This window comes from Glycine soja, chromosome 2, assembly GCF_004193775.1.
Source record: "Glycine soja cultivar W05 chromosome 2, ASM419377v2, whole genome shotgun sequence".
NCBI lineage: Eukaryota > Viridiplantae > Streptophyta > Magnoliopsida > Fabales > Fabaceae > Glycine > Glycine soja.
In genome coordinates, this window is record NC_041003.1 from 9,480,462 (window position 1) to 9,498,169 (window position 17,708).

The following is a 17,708-nucleotide window of genomic DNA, read 5'->3' on the forward strand; positions in this document are numbered from 1 at the left end:
CAGTCTTGGATTTAAGGAAATAAATCCAACAAAATCTGGAATAATCATTAATAAATACAATATAATATCTATTACCATTCAAAGATGTTGTTCTGTGAGGTCCTCCGACATTTGTATGTACTAACTACAATTTTTGTGTTGCTCTCCACGTTGTTTGGGAAAATGGTAATCTAATTTGCTTGCCATATTGACAAGCTACACAATCAACCAATTTGTCTTCAAGCAACGACACACCTTTCACCAAGGCATGTTTCTGCATGTATAGAAGTCCCGCAAGGTGGAAATGTCCGAGCCTTTTGCGCCATAATTCAATGTTGTTGCAGGTGCTTGAAAAAGCTATTTGCTCATCCTCCATTAGATTTAGAGCATAGCTTTTGGCCCTCATTTTCACCTTAAACACATTTCTGCCTTATGCATCCTTAATCAAACACCATTTTCCTTCAAATATAACTTTGAAGCCCTTTTCAACTAGCTGTGCCACACTAAGCAAATTTTGGTCAATGTTAGGCATATATAAGACATCAGAGATATATTTCAAACCTGTTAAACTTTCTATAGTAACAGTTCCTTTTCCTTTGACTGAGATGAAATCACCATTTTCAATTTTTACTTTGGAAATAATGGTTTTGTCAAGCTCTTTAAAAAGTGTTTTGTCATTCGTCATATGATTTGTACAACCGCTATCTATTAACCATGAATCACAGGAACTATTGCTTGTAGCAAAACATGTTGCAACAAAGAGTTGCTCTTCTTCTTGTTGCTCCATGGACACCTTTGCCTCTTCCAGTGACTTGCAAATCCGCTCTACATGTCTCAGCTTACCACATTTCTGCACTTGATGTCAGGCCTCCACCAACATTTTTTTTAGAGTGGTTTGTTTTTTCGCAGTGTGGACAAGGCGAAAAAGTATCATTTTGTTGCTTGTTGGAGCTTTCAGCTGGTTTCTTGTTCTTCCATTTGTTGTTCTTCTTATCTTTGCCTCCTCCTGAGTTTTGTGCTTTTATATGAAAAACACCTTGTACTGCCTCCTCATGTCTCATCATTCTCCTCTGTTCCTGTACCTATAAAGAATTTACCAATTCTCCAAGGGTGATATTTGACAAGTCTTTTGACTCCTTTAATGTTGATATTTTGGATTCATACTTTTTAGGTATAGTAACAAGTATTTTTTACACTATCCTAAATAAACTTACCATAAATAGTACGTTGTGATTGAATAAATGAAAACTAAAATGTCTCTCAAATCCTCAAATTAGTCTCCAATTCCAACGAGTTTCCAGAACAAGAATATCTGATCCTAAATAAAAAAATTTGTTTGGTGCTAGTCTTTCAAGAAGGTGAAGTGGGTGTGGGAGAAGGGAGGGTAGAGGTTTTGCTTCCAAAACTTAAACATGTAGTATTAACACAATAGCCAAACCTCATTAATTTCTGTCAAGGGATTCAGTTTCAGACTGTGATTAATGTTCTTGTGCACAATTGTTAAAGTCTGAAAAACAATGCAAATAGCATCTTTTAAAGTCTATATTTTGTTTATATTTGGTTAATTTAATGTAATTTTCCTTCACTAGATTACGTTTGTTAAAGTTTTATCTTATATGCATCAAAGAATGTTGCAGTAGTGACTAGTGAGACTATCTCTAGTTTCAGTGGCACTTAATATCACTCTACACCAAAAAAGTGATTTAACTATAAAATTTTGTTTTCTGTTTTCTTTTTGCATGGTCTTTTTTCTTTTGGCGAATAGAGAGAATCGAGGCAACAACAACGTACTTCATTTCAAACCTCCATCCATGCTCCTAAGAAGATAAGTCAAAATTGTAAGAAAGAGTTGAAGAACAGCTTCATTATCTATAGATAAATTGCACATGGTAGGACAGAAAGTAATAATCAGAATATGTTTAGGGTACAACATGAACAACCGATAACATTTTCTGCATCAATGAGTTAAGGAAAGAACTAGCATATATGGTTGAGTGGTACACAAAAGTAGGTACGTCCATTGATTGAAATGTTTGCCTGACCCAAAAGCTATGAACAACTTTTTGATGGTCTCCTATTTCCAGACAGAGTAAACATTTAGCAACTATATATGATTACCAGAGCAAGGGGTCTAACAATTTTGTCCATCACGTGATACATTTTATCAATAAATCTACCAAAAGTTTAATGGATATATAGAGGACTAATAAATGTTACGTTCATTCGCCTACTTTATACTATGATTACTACTAGGTCAAAACTTCAAATAAGAGGATTGTATTTTATTTTGCTATATTTTTTATTATTTGTATTTTATTATATATACTATTCAATTAAAAGCATCTTGATAGATCAAAAGTTTTTGTAAAGAAATTTTTTTAAATTAAAGACTGTCCAATAAAAAAATTATTCTTAGGAAGAAAAATATTGTTATAAAATTAAGATAATATAATGAAAAAATTTAAGGAAATTTTGGTTTTTTTCTTAAAAAATATGAGAATATGGAAAATATTAACTTAGATCAACCGAATTAAACTTCACATGTTAGAGATTATATAAGATTGAAAAAAAAAGTTAAAATGTGATATAAATTTTAAGAAACGAACATTAATGTAAAATAAAAAAAAATGATGAAAATTTGAGATATTATATGTCAACAAATGCATATAACATCCTAGGGATGCTACCTTAACTTTTACCTATATTTCTAGGAGATGGAAACTTTGAATGTAAAAACATTAGATGACTACAAGCAAAAATTAAAACTTAAACATATATTACATGAACTAATTTGATACAAATCTCTTAGCACTTACGTGTCGTATAAAACATAAACTACATATACTCTCATACAATGGAGATACAAAACTACAAACTCTTCCTCCAGCAACAACTTCAAACTCCAAGTCCCAAGCTACTCTCAAGAAGACGTCAATGTTTAACCTGTAAAATGTAAAACTTAAAAGAACCAGACATAATTTCTGAATAAGCACTCTAAGAACTATAAGTTGACTCTACTATCCTAGGTTATCTAGTTCATGCCTTACTCTTTCCTTTGACATCCACTCTCACATCTACTGTCCTAACATGTTATTATCACTAGCTATTTCAAATCGGAGTGTTGCTAGGTGCACCCAGCATTATTGCTGGTGCACCCAACATTTTTTAAAAATGTCAAAACTACTCATGCGTTTTCTTCGCATTTGTCATGCATGTGCGTGAGGGTGGTCCGTAAATCTTACGGATCAACTTGATCCGTATGTTAATATTAAGCGCACACGGATCAACTTGATCCGTAAAAGGCATACGGATCAACTTGATCCGTATGCCTTTTACGGATCAACTTAAAGATTTACGGATCAAGGGTATTTCAGTCTTTTCCCCTTGTGTTGGGTGCACCAACAATAATGTTGGGTGCACCTAGCAACACCCTTCAAATCGCTGTACTTTATTTCTTTGGTCTCCATGATTAAGGGCTGTTGCTAGGTGCACCCAACAATTATGTGAAGTTACACAATTGGCCCTTATAATAAAATTAATAAATTAAAATTTTTTAATGAAAAAGCTTTATGTTTCAAAATTTCTTCCGCGAGCCAAAGCTTCTTCTTCCTCCTTCGATTTCTTCTTCTTCTTTCGCGACCCAAACGTTCTTCACCTTCGAGTTCTTCTTCTTCCGCGACAAGAGCTCCATGCGTCCAGTAGTCTTCTCCCCGCGTCCAGGTCTTCCTCTCCGCGTGCGTCGTCCTCCATTGCCGGCATTTGAAGCTTTGAAGCATTCGTGTTACGCCCTATAGGTTAGTCTTCTAACCTCATTTTTCTCCTTTAATCGCTTTTGATGGCCATAGGGTAGAAGACATGTTTGGTCTGGACTAGAACTTTGAAAATAAACCTCACACTCGTTGTGAATGACGGTTCCATTTGGAAAAATGAATGTCAACCTCGAGTTCACGATCGTCTGGGACAAAGTCTCCCCTAAGAATGTCATTGTTTATCGAAAATTAATTTGACAAACTTTGAATACTAGTTGCTGTTGAGTACCATGGACATCCCCATCTATCATTTATATAAATGGCCCAGCCAGGCACATGGCTTCCCTTTTATCAGACCCGTGACTATTTTACATTGTGAAGCGTAAAACTAAAGCAACCTCCTGTCACGTCGTTCACTGTCGGGTCACGTCAGTCATTGTCGTCTGAGAAAAAAGTTGGTTTCGGGCCATGTAAAATTGCCTAAGTACCCCTGTTCGGGGTTTTTTTAAAATTATCTGGGAAAGCCGTGAGACTCTCCAAAGGTAGCCTGTCTCATGTTTGCACGTCAACGAATCCAAAAAAAATAACAGGAGACACCGGTTCATTCGAACAGGGCCTGCAATGGAAGGCCCAAAACTCAAAAAAGTTAGTTTCGGGCCATGTAAACTTGCCTAAGTACCCTTGTTCGGGGTTTTTTTAAAATTATCTGGGAAAGCCGTGAGACTCTCCAAAGGTGGCCTGTCTCATGTTTGCACGTCAACGAATCCAAAAAAAAATAACAGGAGACACCGGTTCAATCGAACAGGGTCTGCAACGGAAGGCCCAAAACTCAAAAAAGTTAGTTTCGGACCAACATTTCCTCTTGAGAGACGACACGTGACCTGCTACTCTGGCCCTTATCTGGCATGTCCATCCTTCTTGGCGCGGCATTTAATTCGTCGTTAGAAATAACTGAACGACACCTCGCTTGTTTCTCTTTCAGCCGCCATCGGTCTTGTCATCGTCGAAGGCACCCTTGCACTTGCCAACAGAACCTTTTCTGGCAACCTCCTTGCCTTTTCCTTTGGCCTTGTTTGTCATTTTCACAGAGAATGCAATGAGACCAACGCCAATTGCATGGTCAGAGTTAGAGAAATGGAGAGAGGAAGAAGTGTGTGACTAGAGTGTGTGTAACTGTGAAGAACGACGAGTCCAAAATGAATTTTATTGTAAATAATTTGAGGAAAAAAGTGACCAACACATATCATGCGGTGCGTAGAAGAAATGGCCATTGGTCAACTTGTGAGAGGAAAAAATCATTTAACTAATACCATATAATCTTAAAATTAACAAAATCATTTAACAAATTAATCCACGAAAGAACCTTCTTCTGTGGTAACCCACGGAAGAACTTTCTTCCGTTGACTCTTGCGGAAGAAGTTCTTTCGTGTAGTTCCACGGAAGAAGGTTCTTCCGCAGTTCTTCTTCCGCGAGTGTCAACGGAAGAAGTTTGACAAAAAGGCTGAAGGGCATTTTTGCCATTTTGGAAATTTGCTGGGTGCACCAGCAATGCTGCTGGGTGCCCCTAGCAAATCCCATGATTAAGCCTAAGTCCATTGGGACATTGGGCTCCTTGCTACAATTGCTATGTGCTCTCAACTGCTATAAGCTATTGCTTCCTGCACCTCTGTTATAGCTTTCAGAATAGTCAATCCAAAATATAAAATTACATTCCGGAAAAGTATCCCTTTTTTAGCTTTCAGAATGTCCAATCCAATCCAGAAGGTAATAAAAACATTCCGGCTTTCTATAATACCAGGAGGCCAAAAATACCAGGAAGTAACAGCCTTGCTACAATAATACCAGGAGGCCCAAATTCTCTTGAATCGGCTTTCTGTGTGTGCTCTAAACTCAGTATGAGAGCGTCCACTGATTGATACTGCTATTACAATTGAACTGACTACGTTGTCATACAATATTGAACTGATACTACTATCAAGTTTGCTCAATTTTGTACAATATGAATACTGATCGATCGAGCACCTAACTTTGATGTCTCACAACGCACTCCTTGGCTTTCCATTGTTTAATTCTTTCTTCTAACTCATATATAAGGCCTATTGCAAATCTCTCTTAAATGAAGATGTGTTACACGTATATGTGTTTCTAGTAAATCAAAAAGAAAATATAAGAAATTTAAAAAGAAAGAAAAGATGTTAAAACTTAAAAGTGAGAAAAAATTATGGCATTCATATATTCTTACTAAATTAATTGATGCCATTTAATATTTTCAAAGAAAAATGGTAGTTGTACGTGTACTATTTTAATATAACATTTTATATAAAAGATGAGAGAAATAGGAAAAAAATGTACAGCAAGGTAGATAATTTGATAAATAAAAAAAAATACAATTTAATTTTTATACATTATTAATGTAAATATTTTACACAATCAAATAATTAAAATTCTTTAGATATAACTTTTAAAATAATTATTATAAAAATTAAAAATCTTGTTGTATATGATAATTTATGCATGATTAAGTGACAGTTATTTTTTATAGCAAAGAAAAATAATACTGTTCAGTATATTCTGGATTAAATGTTAAAAAATACGATATATTCTGCTATTCAGTATAAATACATTCAAATTAAATGTGTATAAAAGTTTTCTACCATGGAGTATATTCTAATTAAAACCAAAAGGTTGATGCAAGAAGATGTTATTGTATTTACACGAGTGAACATGATTTATTAGTAGGATAACATGTATAAAATTCATGTGATATGTAAAATTTTATTAGACCAACCACAATCACACATTAAAAATGAAATTAGTATTTGACTTAGTAGATTTGAGACACATGTGATCTATTTGATCTAAGATAAAATAAAAAGTATATTCTAATTAAATTTTAAAAAATATATATGCAAATAATATAATATTTTCAAATAAAAATTAAAAAATCTCATGCAATTATTTTTGTTGGGATTGAATCAGTATCGTATTGTTGGATCTATATGATATCATGCAGTCAGCAGTACTGGGACTTGGGAGTGGGGGTTAAAGACAGAAGAGAATGTGGGGACATGAAATAGGTCACATGTGAGAGTAGTAAGTAAAGAAGAAGCTTTGCTCCCATCTCGCCAGCTGGATCATCTGCAATCACATACATACACTTTCCTTTCCCATATTGTGCGCTTTAACTTTTATTAAATAGGTCACCATTTATGTCCTTGAATCTGCAATGACCCCTTCACTGATCAGCATGTTTTGGAGGCCCCTTTTTGTGTCCCACATGTTGTGTGGATTAATGCAATCAAGGGTTGGTCATATCCTATCTGGTTTGGGTCAATCGTGGACCTCAAGATTATGAGGTTTCCTAGTTATTTAGTAATGCCTATGCTTTTGGTCGCATACTTCACATGACTGTGTAAGGTAATGAAGGCCTAGTGGGTTGTTTTACTTTAACTGGTCCCTTTATACTGCCAATTTGGCATGCCCAACTTCAATTAATTCCCTTTTCTTTCATCTTTCTAAGATCCTAACTGTTTACTATATGAATAATGACTTAGATGGCAAAATCTTTCTCCTTGCATACTTTTAATAGGAATTTATTTTTTTACCACAATATACATGAAATATTTATTAATTTTATTAGTAATTAATTTCGATAAAAGTATTACAAATTTTTACAAATAATAAATTTATTAACTTGAGTGATAATTACTTTAAAAATCATATTTATTATTATTATTGATAAGTGTTAACTAGTGTCTTAAGATACTGATAAAAAATAAAATGAGAAAAAGTTTTATAGGAATGTGAAAAAATCCACTCTTCTATGATTTTAAAATGTGCTCATATTATTTTCAACAAAATATTTTATTTTTTAATTCTTTAATTAATATCCTTAATTAGAGCACCGAATATTGATTAACGGTATATAAATATTTGCACCAGTTGATGAAGAGAATTGAACTTGACATTCTACTACTTTTTTTAATATAGTTAATTGAGTTCTTTTTACTAAATAAATAAAAATGAAAAGAATAGAAAGAAAAATTGTTTCCATGATTTTGGTATGAAACCATTGGTGTGCCATTATAAATACTGAAGACCGTTCACAACCACTTGCATGGTGTGCATTTATGTGAACGCACGTTGAGCAACCGATAAATGATCGAGATTCTGGCTAGCACACTACTGAGATTAATTTCACTGCATGTGAAGAGAAGAAAGAAATCAGTTGCTACGAGCTTCTCATTTGCATTTATTAACTAGTACCCATCTAATTATAGCAAGTGGCCACTGTCGATCTCGTGAATCAAATGATTATTAGCCATTTTTATTTTCTATTTTCTAATTCATTTGGGAAAAATATATTTTTATCATTGTGCTACTAAATTTTTAGTCCTAAACTCGTGTCACGTTTATACATAAATTTAATTACATGCATGCTGATTTAATGTAATGAATCTTTATATAGCTGGTTATTATTGGCCATCACTTTGTCTTATTATATATGTATGTGTATTGCTTAATTAGCGCAAGCCATCCTTATAAATCTTAAACTCTTTTAAGTTTTAAATTCCACTATATGTGTTCACTGTTCACCTCGTAATAAAATGTAGCAGCATCCATCTTCCTTAATCTTGTTTTTAAAAGGTAAAAAAAATAAATCATTCATATATAAGATTTTTTATTTCATAAAAGAAAGGTTGCAGCAAAATACTAACTTGTCCACTTTCATCGAGATGATCAATAACATTGTCCCCTCAGCCTTCTTCATCATAACACTTACTAATGCCCATCAAACCTAATTATAATATATTAATGACATGAATGTGTTTAGAAGATCTAGCCAAAACATTCAAGTGTATGTATGTAATCTACTTGTTTGTCTATTAGTTTTTTGGAATATATATTCATTCATGCATGGAGTGCACCCTCCATATTTTCGGGAGTGATTTCTTATATCCCACCTTGTTGTTATTCGAGATCTTTGGATTTACACAACTTAGCTAGTTACACCAATAATGTAGACGTGACTTTGAGATAAAGCCAAAAGTGTTGACCTTTGTTACCCTAACAAGGTCGATTTACATCTGGACAAGGGGTCAGTCAATGATTAATAAGCATGGTCAACATATGACTGGGAGAATACATAGCTCATTTATGTCAAGCACAATAGTGTGAAAAGGCTTGATGAAAACCTTATGTATGTTGGCATTTGCTATGAATAATATCCAATCCCTTAATCTTAAACGCGCAAAGAGACTATAAAATTATTGCCCAACATATGATTGAGAAGATACACGGATACAAAATTATTCTTAAGACCAAACCAAACTCAATTAATTTCTTTTAATAACAAGAAAAATAACTAAAATAACCAAACTCAAAATATTGATTAGAATCTAATCAATTTGTGAAATTAGATGTTTTGATATAAACTATACCATTTCTTCTAACAAATTTATCAAATTTACGATTATGCTCTTTCTTAAATTTTAATTGTTTGATTCGTCTTACTTTATCTGCCAATTGTGACATATCTCCTAATTGTTCATTAACTAATTTCTTACAAATCGAAAAATCAAAACCTACAACCATCATCCGATTTCAAACTAGTGACAACATGGTTATAAATTTATGAAAAAATTATAATTACTACTACTATCATTTTTGAAGTAATAAATTTAAATCACCAAACTGGCCAAAAACACATTTAAATAGTAATCCTAACAATTTTTTTCCATTAATGAAATGGTAATCTCTAAAATCAATTCAATGCAGAGTTCAGACGTTGTCTTGGTCCCTTACGTACAAGCAATTCATGTTCTTCCTGATCGTACAACGTTCATGTGATCATTACTAAGAACGAAGCATACTCGAAACACCTTCAATTATTTACATCACAACTCGAGCATTATTTCATTTTTCTTTTCCCTTCAAATAAGCCACACAGCACAAAATATTATAAGATAGTAGTAAATAATAAATAAACCAAAAAGAAATTTCAAATAATAAAAAGTACAGGATCATCACAACGTTCTTCCACCGAAATTTCCCACAATAATAATCCAAATGTCCCCCAAAAAATACAAGCGGCAATAATAACAAATCCGTGTCTTTTAAAAAACAAAAAGCGGTTCGATTTATTTCGGTTCGATTTTTATCAACGAACCGCGCATCCGTGACGCGTGAACCCGATCCGCGACCGGTCCAAATCGAACTCAAACAAGTACCCCTGCTGCATCAGATTCCCAATCACCGAAAACCCCGAATCCGGTCGAACCGGCTGAACCGCAAGACACTTAACTCCCTCCGCCGGTTCAATAAAATAATTACCCACCGGCGGCGACAGAACCGCTTTCCCGGCGAGCCGGAATCTCAGCCGCGGCAGCTTCGGCCTCGCCACGCCGGAAACATTAACACAAAGGTCGAACCCCAGCGCGGCAGCGCTCTCCACCGCCGGAAGCCTCACGCGCCGCCGGAACGCCGCGAGGATCTTCCCGTAAGCCGGCTCGGCGAGAAAGCTGAGCGTGGTGCCGGAATCCACGACGGTGCCGCCATTACCGTTGGCGTCAATCCGGAAAACAGATTCACTTATCGGTAACCTAACGCCGTCAACAGAAACACTCTGAATAGAAATGTAGTAAAAGGAAGGAGAGAAAGGGTTAGTGAGTAACGGAGTGTAAGTGAATGAGTTTCGCGAAACGACGTCGTTAGGGGTGGGGCCAATGGTGAGGTAGCTAGTAGGGGGAGGGGAGAGGGTGTAGTCGAGAAGACAGTAAGAGAAGGTGTTTTTGGTCTTTGTGTTGCTGAGTTTGCGGGCGAGTTGAGAGGTGAAGGAGATCGGGCCGCGGCCCAAGCCCATTACGCCCTGCGCGCCGTTGAAGCTGTGGCCCGTGACGCTTGGGCCGGAGGTACGGAAGGCGCAGCCGAAGGAAAGTTTATTGAGTCTTGTTTGACGAGTAGAGTTAGTTGTGTTGAGTGATATTGTTTCTTTGGAGAAGAAGCCCGTGGAGGTGGACCCGTCGGCGTAGGAGTATTGGTAGTGGCATGGGGTGTGGAGTTTGGTGTGATTGTTGCAGAGATGATTTTTGGGACTCGGGGGGTGGGGGACGAGTTGGCACGGCGAGTCGTAGCAGTGATGGGGGGAGAAGGAGGCGGAGTGGCGGGGGAGGAAGGCGGTGGAAGAGCAGTTGCGGCGGCAGCCGGAGCATTTGACCCAGATTAGGTCGCTGCCGGTGTCGGCGACGAGGAGGAGGCGCTGGGGAGGGGAGCCGAGGCGGAGGGAGGCGAAGTACTGGCCGGAGCCGGTGGGGGCGCCGGAGGTGAGGGGGGAGTTGGCGGAGAGGCGGCGGAGGTCGGCGGCGAGGAGGTGGGAGGGGGAGGGGAGGGGGGTGCGAGGGAGTAAGGGTAATTTGAGATACTCCTCTGTTGAGGAGAAGGAATGTTGTGGGAGGGAGAGAAGGAGGAAGAAGAAGAGGGAAAAGAGAGAGGGGTGTGAAGACATTGTTGAAGGGGGTGGAGAAGGAAGAAATGAGAGTGTTGAAGGTGAAGAAGGGAGATGATGGATGAAAGAGACAGACAGATCAGAAGATGGTTTGATGATGATCTACGCGTTTTTTCGGGATGTATTGCGGAGGATGTACTTTCATACGTATCTTTTTTTGTTTCAATTTTAACTTTTAATAAGTAATAATAAAGTGACATAATTTTTTTATCAAGTTAGTTTTAGTTCTAGTAAACTAAAGTTGGATTCAAATTACGTAAATGGGGTTTTAAATTTAAACTTCGTATTTGCTTAAAAAAATTAACTTTGTATATGAAAAAATATATAGTTGGAAGAAAAGATTTCATTAAATATAATTAAATAAATTTTCTGTCAAAAAGGAATAATCAACGTATCAACTATCAAGTTGGTGAATATCTTTAACATGATAAAAAAAGTTACTTAATTTTTAGTTATTTTTTATTTTAGATTTTTTTTTAAAACATGTATATTTTTCTTTAGATACATTAAATATGTATATAAAATAAAAGATAAACATAAAAATATATATAATATTAAGTATATTTGATATTAAAATAATGAAATTAAAAATTATCAAGTATGTGACGTGAATTAATCTCTCTGAATTAATTTAACTTAACTAGTAATTTTAAATTTAAATCTTGAATATATAATTATATTAAATTTTTAAAAGAAAAACATAATATTATTTCTTGTTTGGAGTACATTGATAATCATGACATTATAACTAGGTTTTTATTTTCTAAGGATTTTGATTCTTCCTTATACTCTTTCTATCTTATGTGATTAGTAGGGTTAAGAGTGCATTAATATTAGAGAGATATTGTACCCGTTATTGAATCATTATTCTCTTAAAATAATAATTATTTTTAAAAATTAATATAAATAAGTTCATGACCAATTTATAATTTAATTTATAACTATTAATTATTTGTTTATTAGTCATTGATAAATTAGGTGAGTCTCATACAAGACATTAAATTTTATGTTACTTTTCTTTAGAACCATACTTACCATATATCTCTTGTCCGTCTTTTAGATGGGCTTGATGCGAAAAAGTTATGGTACATACAATTTAGAAATTCAACACATGATAAGTCGGTTAATCCTTCAAAACTAACATATAAACACCTTATGTGAATGATGCTTACTCTTAACAAAATACTTAAATATGTTTCTAGTCTCTTAAATTTAAAAATTCATCATTTTTAGTCTCCAAAATTCAAACTTATATTTTTTTGTCCGTCAAATTCACAAATTTTTTTAGTTTCTCATATAATAAAAAAAAATGTCAAAAATTATGGATACAAGCCGTTGAGTATGATTGCATCCAAGTCACATTGGACTGTACCAAACAATTATATCCTCAAGTTTTAATGTTAATAAAATATAAATTTTATGTATTAATCCTTCATGCTTAAGTTTCAAATTATTTTATCTCTATGAGATGTACCAAACAATTATATCCCTCAAGTTTTAATGTTAACAAAATATAAATTTTATGTTCTAATCCTTCATGCTTAAGTTTCAGATTATTTTATCTCTATGAGATATAGACAGAAAAACATGAATAGAAGAACACTGAACGATAAACAAAGTATTAGTCACTAGACAATAATATGTTTGTGTCCATCCCTGTGAAGACAAGTGTTTTCGCACTTCGCTCGCAATGCAAAAGCAACGAAATAGTTACTCAATCCTCGAGAACTAAAAATAATCACAAGAAAGTAACATCTAGAAACTCAGTGAAAAACTCGTGCTTTAGCGTATAAAAGAGAAGATTTAAAATGTCTTGTCTTGACATTCTTAATTCTTTTGTTTATGTTGTTAACGTTTCTTTCGACACAAAAGAGAAGATTTAAAATGTCTTATCTTAGACATTTTTAATTCCTTTTGTTTTATGTTGTTAACGCCTATACGCTAAAAGTTAGCTCTGAGTACTAGGTGACACTCGCAAATTGTACTTCTCTAAAGATATGTTGTAGAAAGTGTTTGTGTTCCCCACTCTCTCTCTCTGCACAGTAGCAACCTTGTGTCAAACACCTATGCCATTAGACAACGACTAACTAGGATCTCTCAACGGATCAAAGTTTTGAAGTCTATATAAAGCTTGAAGATATTCGTGTTAAAAAGTCAAAAAAACAAGAGAATATTCTAAGACAAAACAAACAAGTTTTGTAATGCTGTTAGTCCACTGGACAAAGGAAACTTGAGCAAATTGAGTGAATATTAGCGTTGTTAAGTTAACAAGTTTCATAGTATTTAAGCCTATTGTGTAAACACTCATTAAGTGACTAGATTACTTTTTCTATCAAACATATATTGTTTGTGAAATCATGAGTGACTTAGTGACAAAAAATACTTGGATCTTAATTTCAGAGGGAGATTAAGTGTAGTGTTAAGAGTGACCTAGAGAGTATTCGTTGTAACCAGAAGTGACATGGAGAATAATTAGTTGTAATCAAGGATTTGATTAGTGGAACCCTTCAAGGTTTGAAGGAGAACTAAATGTAACTCAAGAGTTAGGATGAACCAGTATAAAATCTTTGTGTTCATTACTGCTTGTATAAAACTTGTTCTTTTCTTTAAATCACTTCTACATTATTATATCCAAGTTTTACCAGCTGATTTTTTCAAGCACAAAGCTATTTCGAATTCTTTGAATGAAATCCTTCATCCATTGATATTTATTTCAAGAAAAGTCTTTTATAATTTTTGAAAGATCAAATTTTATTCATTACATTATTTAATCCCCTTTTAGTGCGTAAACTATCAAAAATTAGATATGAGAGACTAAAAAACATTTCACAAATATAAAAGATTAAGAAAAATAATTTTAATTTAAAGAATTAAAAAGTCAAATTCCAAATTTAAACGACCAAAAACGCATTTAAGAAGAAGAAAAAAAGCCCTTCCATGAGTATTGAATAATGAATTTTGTGTGGTCTTTGAGCATTTTTGGATACATGATCATTGTCTTTGTGCCATTATTTCATCCAATAGTTATTGTCCACGTCGTATTTCCAGCTGTTTTGACTTTCATTCTTCTTACGATGTTGGTTTTCTGTCATCTTTGCTTTCCTTTTGGCACAGATGCTGCATGTGTAGTAGTGCAACTTGATTGACTATGACAATGTTGTCTCTTGCTTTGTTTTTTTTTTTTTTTTTTTTTAATAATACCGTCTCACACAAGATTAATACTATATTATCTAAGACATGTAATTTTGTCTTCATTCAAAATTGAGTTACGGGAAGAAACGAACACGTTCATGAGTCGATCTTATTACAGATCATATATTTTAACACCATTTGTCATAGTCATTGTCATAGCCATTAATAATGTCCTTCTGATTTTGGGGGTGTGTATTATCGTAGACATATACACATTTTTATCCCTAATGAAAATGACTTTATCACCATCTTTTTTCCCCTCTTTAATTATGCATGCATCCTTTTAATGTAATCTTAATATTTAAATAGAATTGAATGCTCAAGAAGAGAAATTTGACATTTCTCTACCATCTTTCATGAAATTCTTTCCATACTAATTAAAAACGAAAAAAAAAAGGTTTCCAAGATTTTGTCATGTTCAATTTTATCAACTAAATCTAACTATAGGCATTAACTCATGCTCAGATTTTTAATGAATAAGTTTTTTAATAGTAATTATTAACTACACCGTAGGCATGCGAGCATGTGAGACACAAGCATGTAATTGTAGATCAAAGTAGTTCAAATGCTTAGCTTGCATGGTACCATATTATAAAGCTTATTAAAGTAAACGCATTAATTAATCAATAACTTCACATTCCGACAAGAGTAATAAAATAAATTAGACGACAAAAATACACATGAGAGTACTAAATAAATACTTCCATTCACATGTGTTATTCTATCTGTGTTTAATGAAAAAAAAAATCAATAACACTGAAATAACTATAAAAATATGCTAGCTAATATGTGCGCTTGTGATTGTTAGCAGCTATCATTTTAAAACAAATAAGAAGACCGTGGAGATGCAAAAAGTGAAAGCCGGTGGCACAAGCACCGGGGAAAGGATAAATATTTTTCATTCAATGTTTTGTTTTCTATAGAAAACTAATCTATTATGTATTGTTTTCTCAAAAATGTTTTGTTTTCGATAGAACTTGATATTTTTAATTTGTCATGGGATACTAAGGTTCACATGGCCCAAGGTGGTTAAGATTCTAGCGCTTAAATCTTTTTTTGTCTAATGTTATTTGATTAAGCTTATGCGAATTTAACTAGGATTTCATGGTGGAGGCATGCATCTTTGCATTTGTTTATCAAGACAATGATATGTGTTTAAATTTTTATATTTTACTTCATTTAATTTGACATATTGTTAAGTATTCGAAAATAAATATTGTAACACTACCAAGTCACTAATTTCAGCATATTTTAGTATCTAAGTAGTCAAGAATAGAAGTGAATTAGGAGTGTGTATGATTTGGGTTTTGGTTGATTGACTAATAGATGTTCTTAAATATATTATTGGCATGAGACTATTTTGACCATTTATTGGGTCAAAATGCTAGTTAATGCAACAATATTTTGGCAATATAGGTGGTCAAAGTCAAACTCGCAAATCAATCTATAGCTAGTTATTTCTATGTCACCCAGGCGGTCAAGAAGAGAAGCGAATTAGGCTGTATGATTGTTTCCAATTGACTAACTAATATGCTTGTTTTTAAATATATTACTAGTATTTATCTATTTTAGTCATTTAACTAGTCAACAAGCTAGTTAAAGCAACAAGATTCTTACCATATAGATTGCCAAAGTCAAACTCACTAGTCAAACTAGCTATTTCTATATATGTCCCTAAGGCAGTCAACACAAGAAGCAAAGTATGAGTGTGTATGATTTGGGTTTGGGTTGATTGACTAATAGGCATGTTCTTTAATATAGTATTAGCATGTGACTATTTTGATCATTTATCAAGTCAAAACGTTAGTTAAAAGAAGTGAAATGTGTGCCATGTGGTTAGTCAAAGTCAAAATCTCTAGTCAAATTAGGTATTCTATGCCATTCATGCATTCAAGACAAGAAGCAAATTAGATGTGTGTATGTCATTTAATCTAAATAGAACTACCTAATTCTAGGTCACATGACGATTAGAAACAAACTGACTAGTCACATAAGATAGTTTGATGTTTATGTATTTTTAGAGTTGATTAACCAATAGGCACGTTCTTAAATATATTATTGGTACGTATGAGACAGATTTGATCATTTATCAAATCAAAATGTTAGTTAAAGAAGTAAAATTCTTGTTGTAGGTGATCAAAGTCTCATGTGACATTAATTTCAAAAAGGTATTAATCTCATGTCACATGACGGTTAAAAAGAATAGGACTAACACCTTTGAAATTAAGGTCACATGAGAGACTTATTAATCAAAGTAACATGTTCTACATGGTAAGTGATGTGTGAGTCAATCTCACTTTAAAAATAATAAACAATTAAAATAATATAAAAAACTTTTTAAAGTCTTACACGGGAATGGGTTAGGTTTTAACCTTTTTAATTGGCCAAGTCTTAAACCTAACATGGCTTTAATAGTTCAAAAGGTTATTTGAGTCATATTGAACTTAAGAATTTACCACTTAATGAGGTTAAAGCTTTGTCCATTTAATTGTAAGAGTGTTAAAAGTCTTTTGATATATTATTTTAATTATCTATTTTTTAGGCTAAAATTTATTTGTGATCCATAATAAACACCTAAATTTTGTATTTACTCTGTAATAAAATTTTTCTCCTTGATAAAAACAAAATTTTGGTTCTTTTGTTCTTGGCACTTTTTTTAGTCCTTGTTAAATTAACGAATTTTTTGTTTGCCCCATGATAAAAATAATATTTGGTATTATTCCTTTTGAAAAATACTAATAACAAATGAAAAAAAAAATTAAGTTTAAATGCAATTTCGATTCTCCTATTTTTCAAAATCCACAATTTTGGTCCTCCTATTTTGAAATAGAGACATTTAGTATCCAATTTTGTAAAATCTGCAATTTTGATCATTCCGTCATACTAAAAGCGTTGATTGTTACGAGATTAATATTGACTATGAAATAGATTAAACAAATAAATTCGTGTCACATCACTAAATTTTAGTCACATTAGTTTAAATTTTTTTACCAATCAACACTTAATGAATTAATAAAAGAACCAAAATTATAGATTTTATAAAATTGGAGGACTAAATGTTCCACTACAATTACGGAATCAATTACTAAAACTAGAGGAATAGATTTAGGGATTGAATAGATTGGTGCTAAAATTACGAAATCAATTGCTAATTAATTTTGTCACTAGTTTAGCGACCGCACGACAAAGGTAGCAGAAACCTTAGTTGCAAAGTCATTTGTCATTGATTTTAGGAGTTGTAGAATTATTTTATTCAGTGACCATTTATAAAGAAAAATAACCCA

The 17,708-nt window shown here is 33.4% G+C and overlaps 1 protein-coding gene across 1 annotated transcript; it reads right to left on the reverse strand.

Moving 5' to 3' along the window:
- Positions 1-9,688: 9,688 nt before the first annotated feature.
- On the reverse strand, positions 9,689-11,350 carry LOC114385956 (aspartyl protease family protein 2-like). The gene has a single exon (XM_028345982.1). It carries the CDS (start codon positions 11,230-11,232, stop codon positions 9,889-9,891), a length of 1,344 nt encoding a protein of 447 aa, XP_028201783.1. The 5' UTR covers positions 11,233-11,350; the 3' UTR covers positions 9,689-9,888.
- Between the last annotated feature and the right edge of the window lie 6,358 nt (positions 11,351-17,708).

Bases quoted from the DNA above. Each gene is read 5' to 3' on its own strand.
- LOC114385956 (XM_028345982.1), bottom strand. From the start codon at position 11,232: ATGTCTTCACACCCCTCTCTCTTTTCCCTCTTCTTCTTCCTCCTTCTC.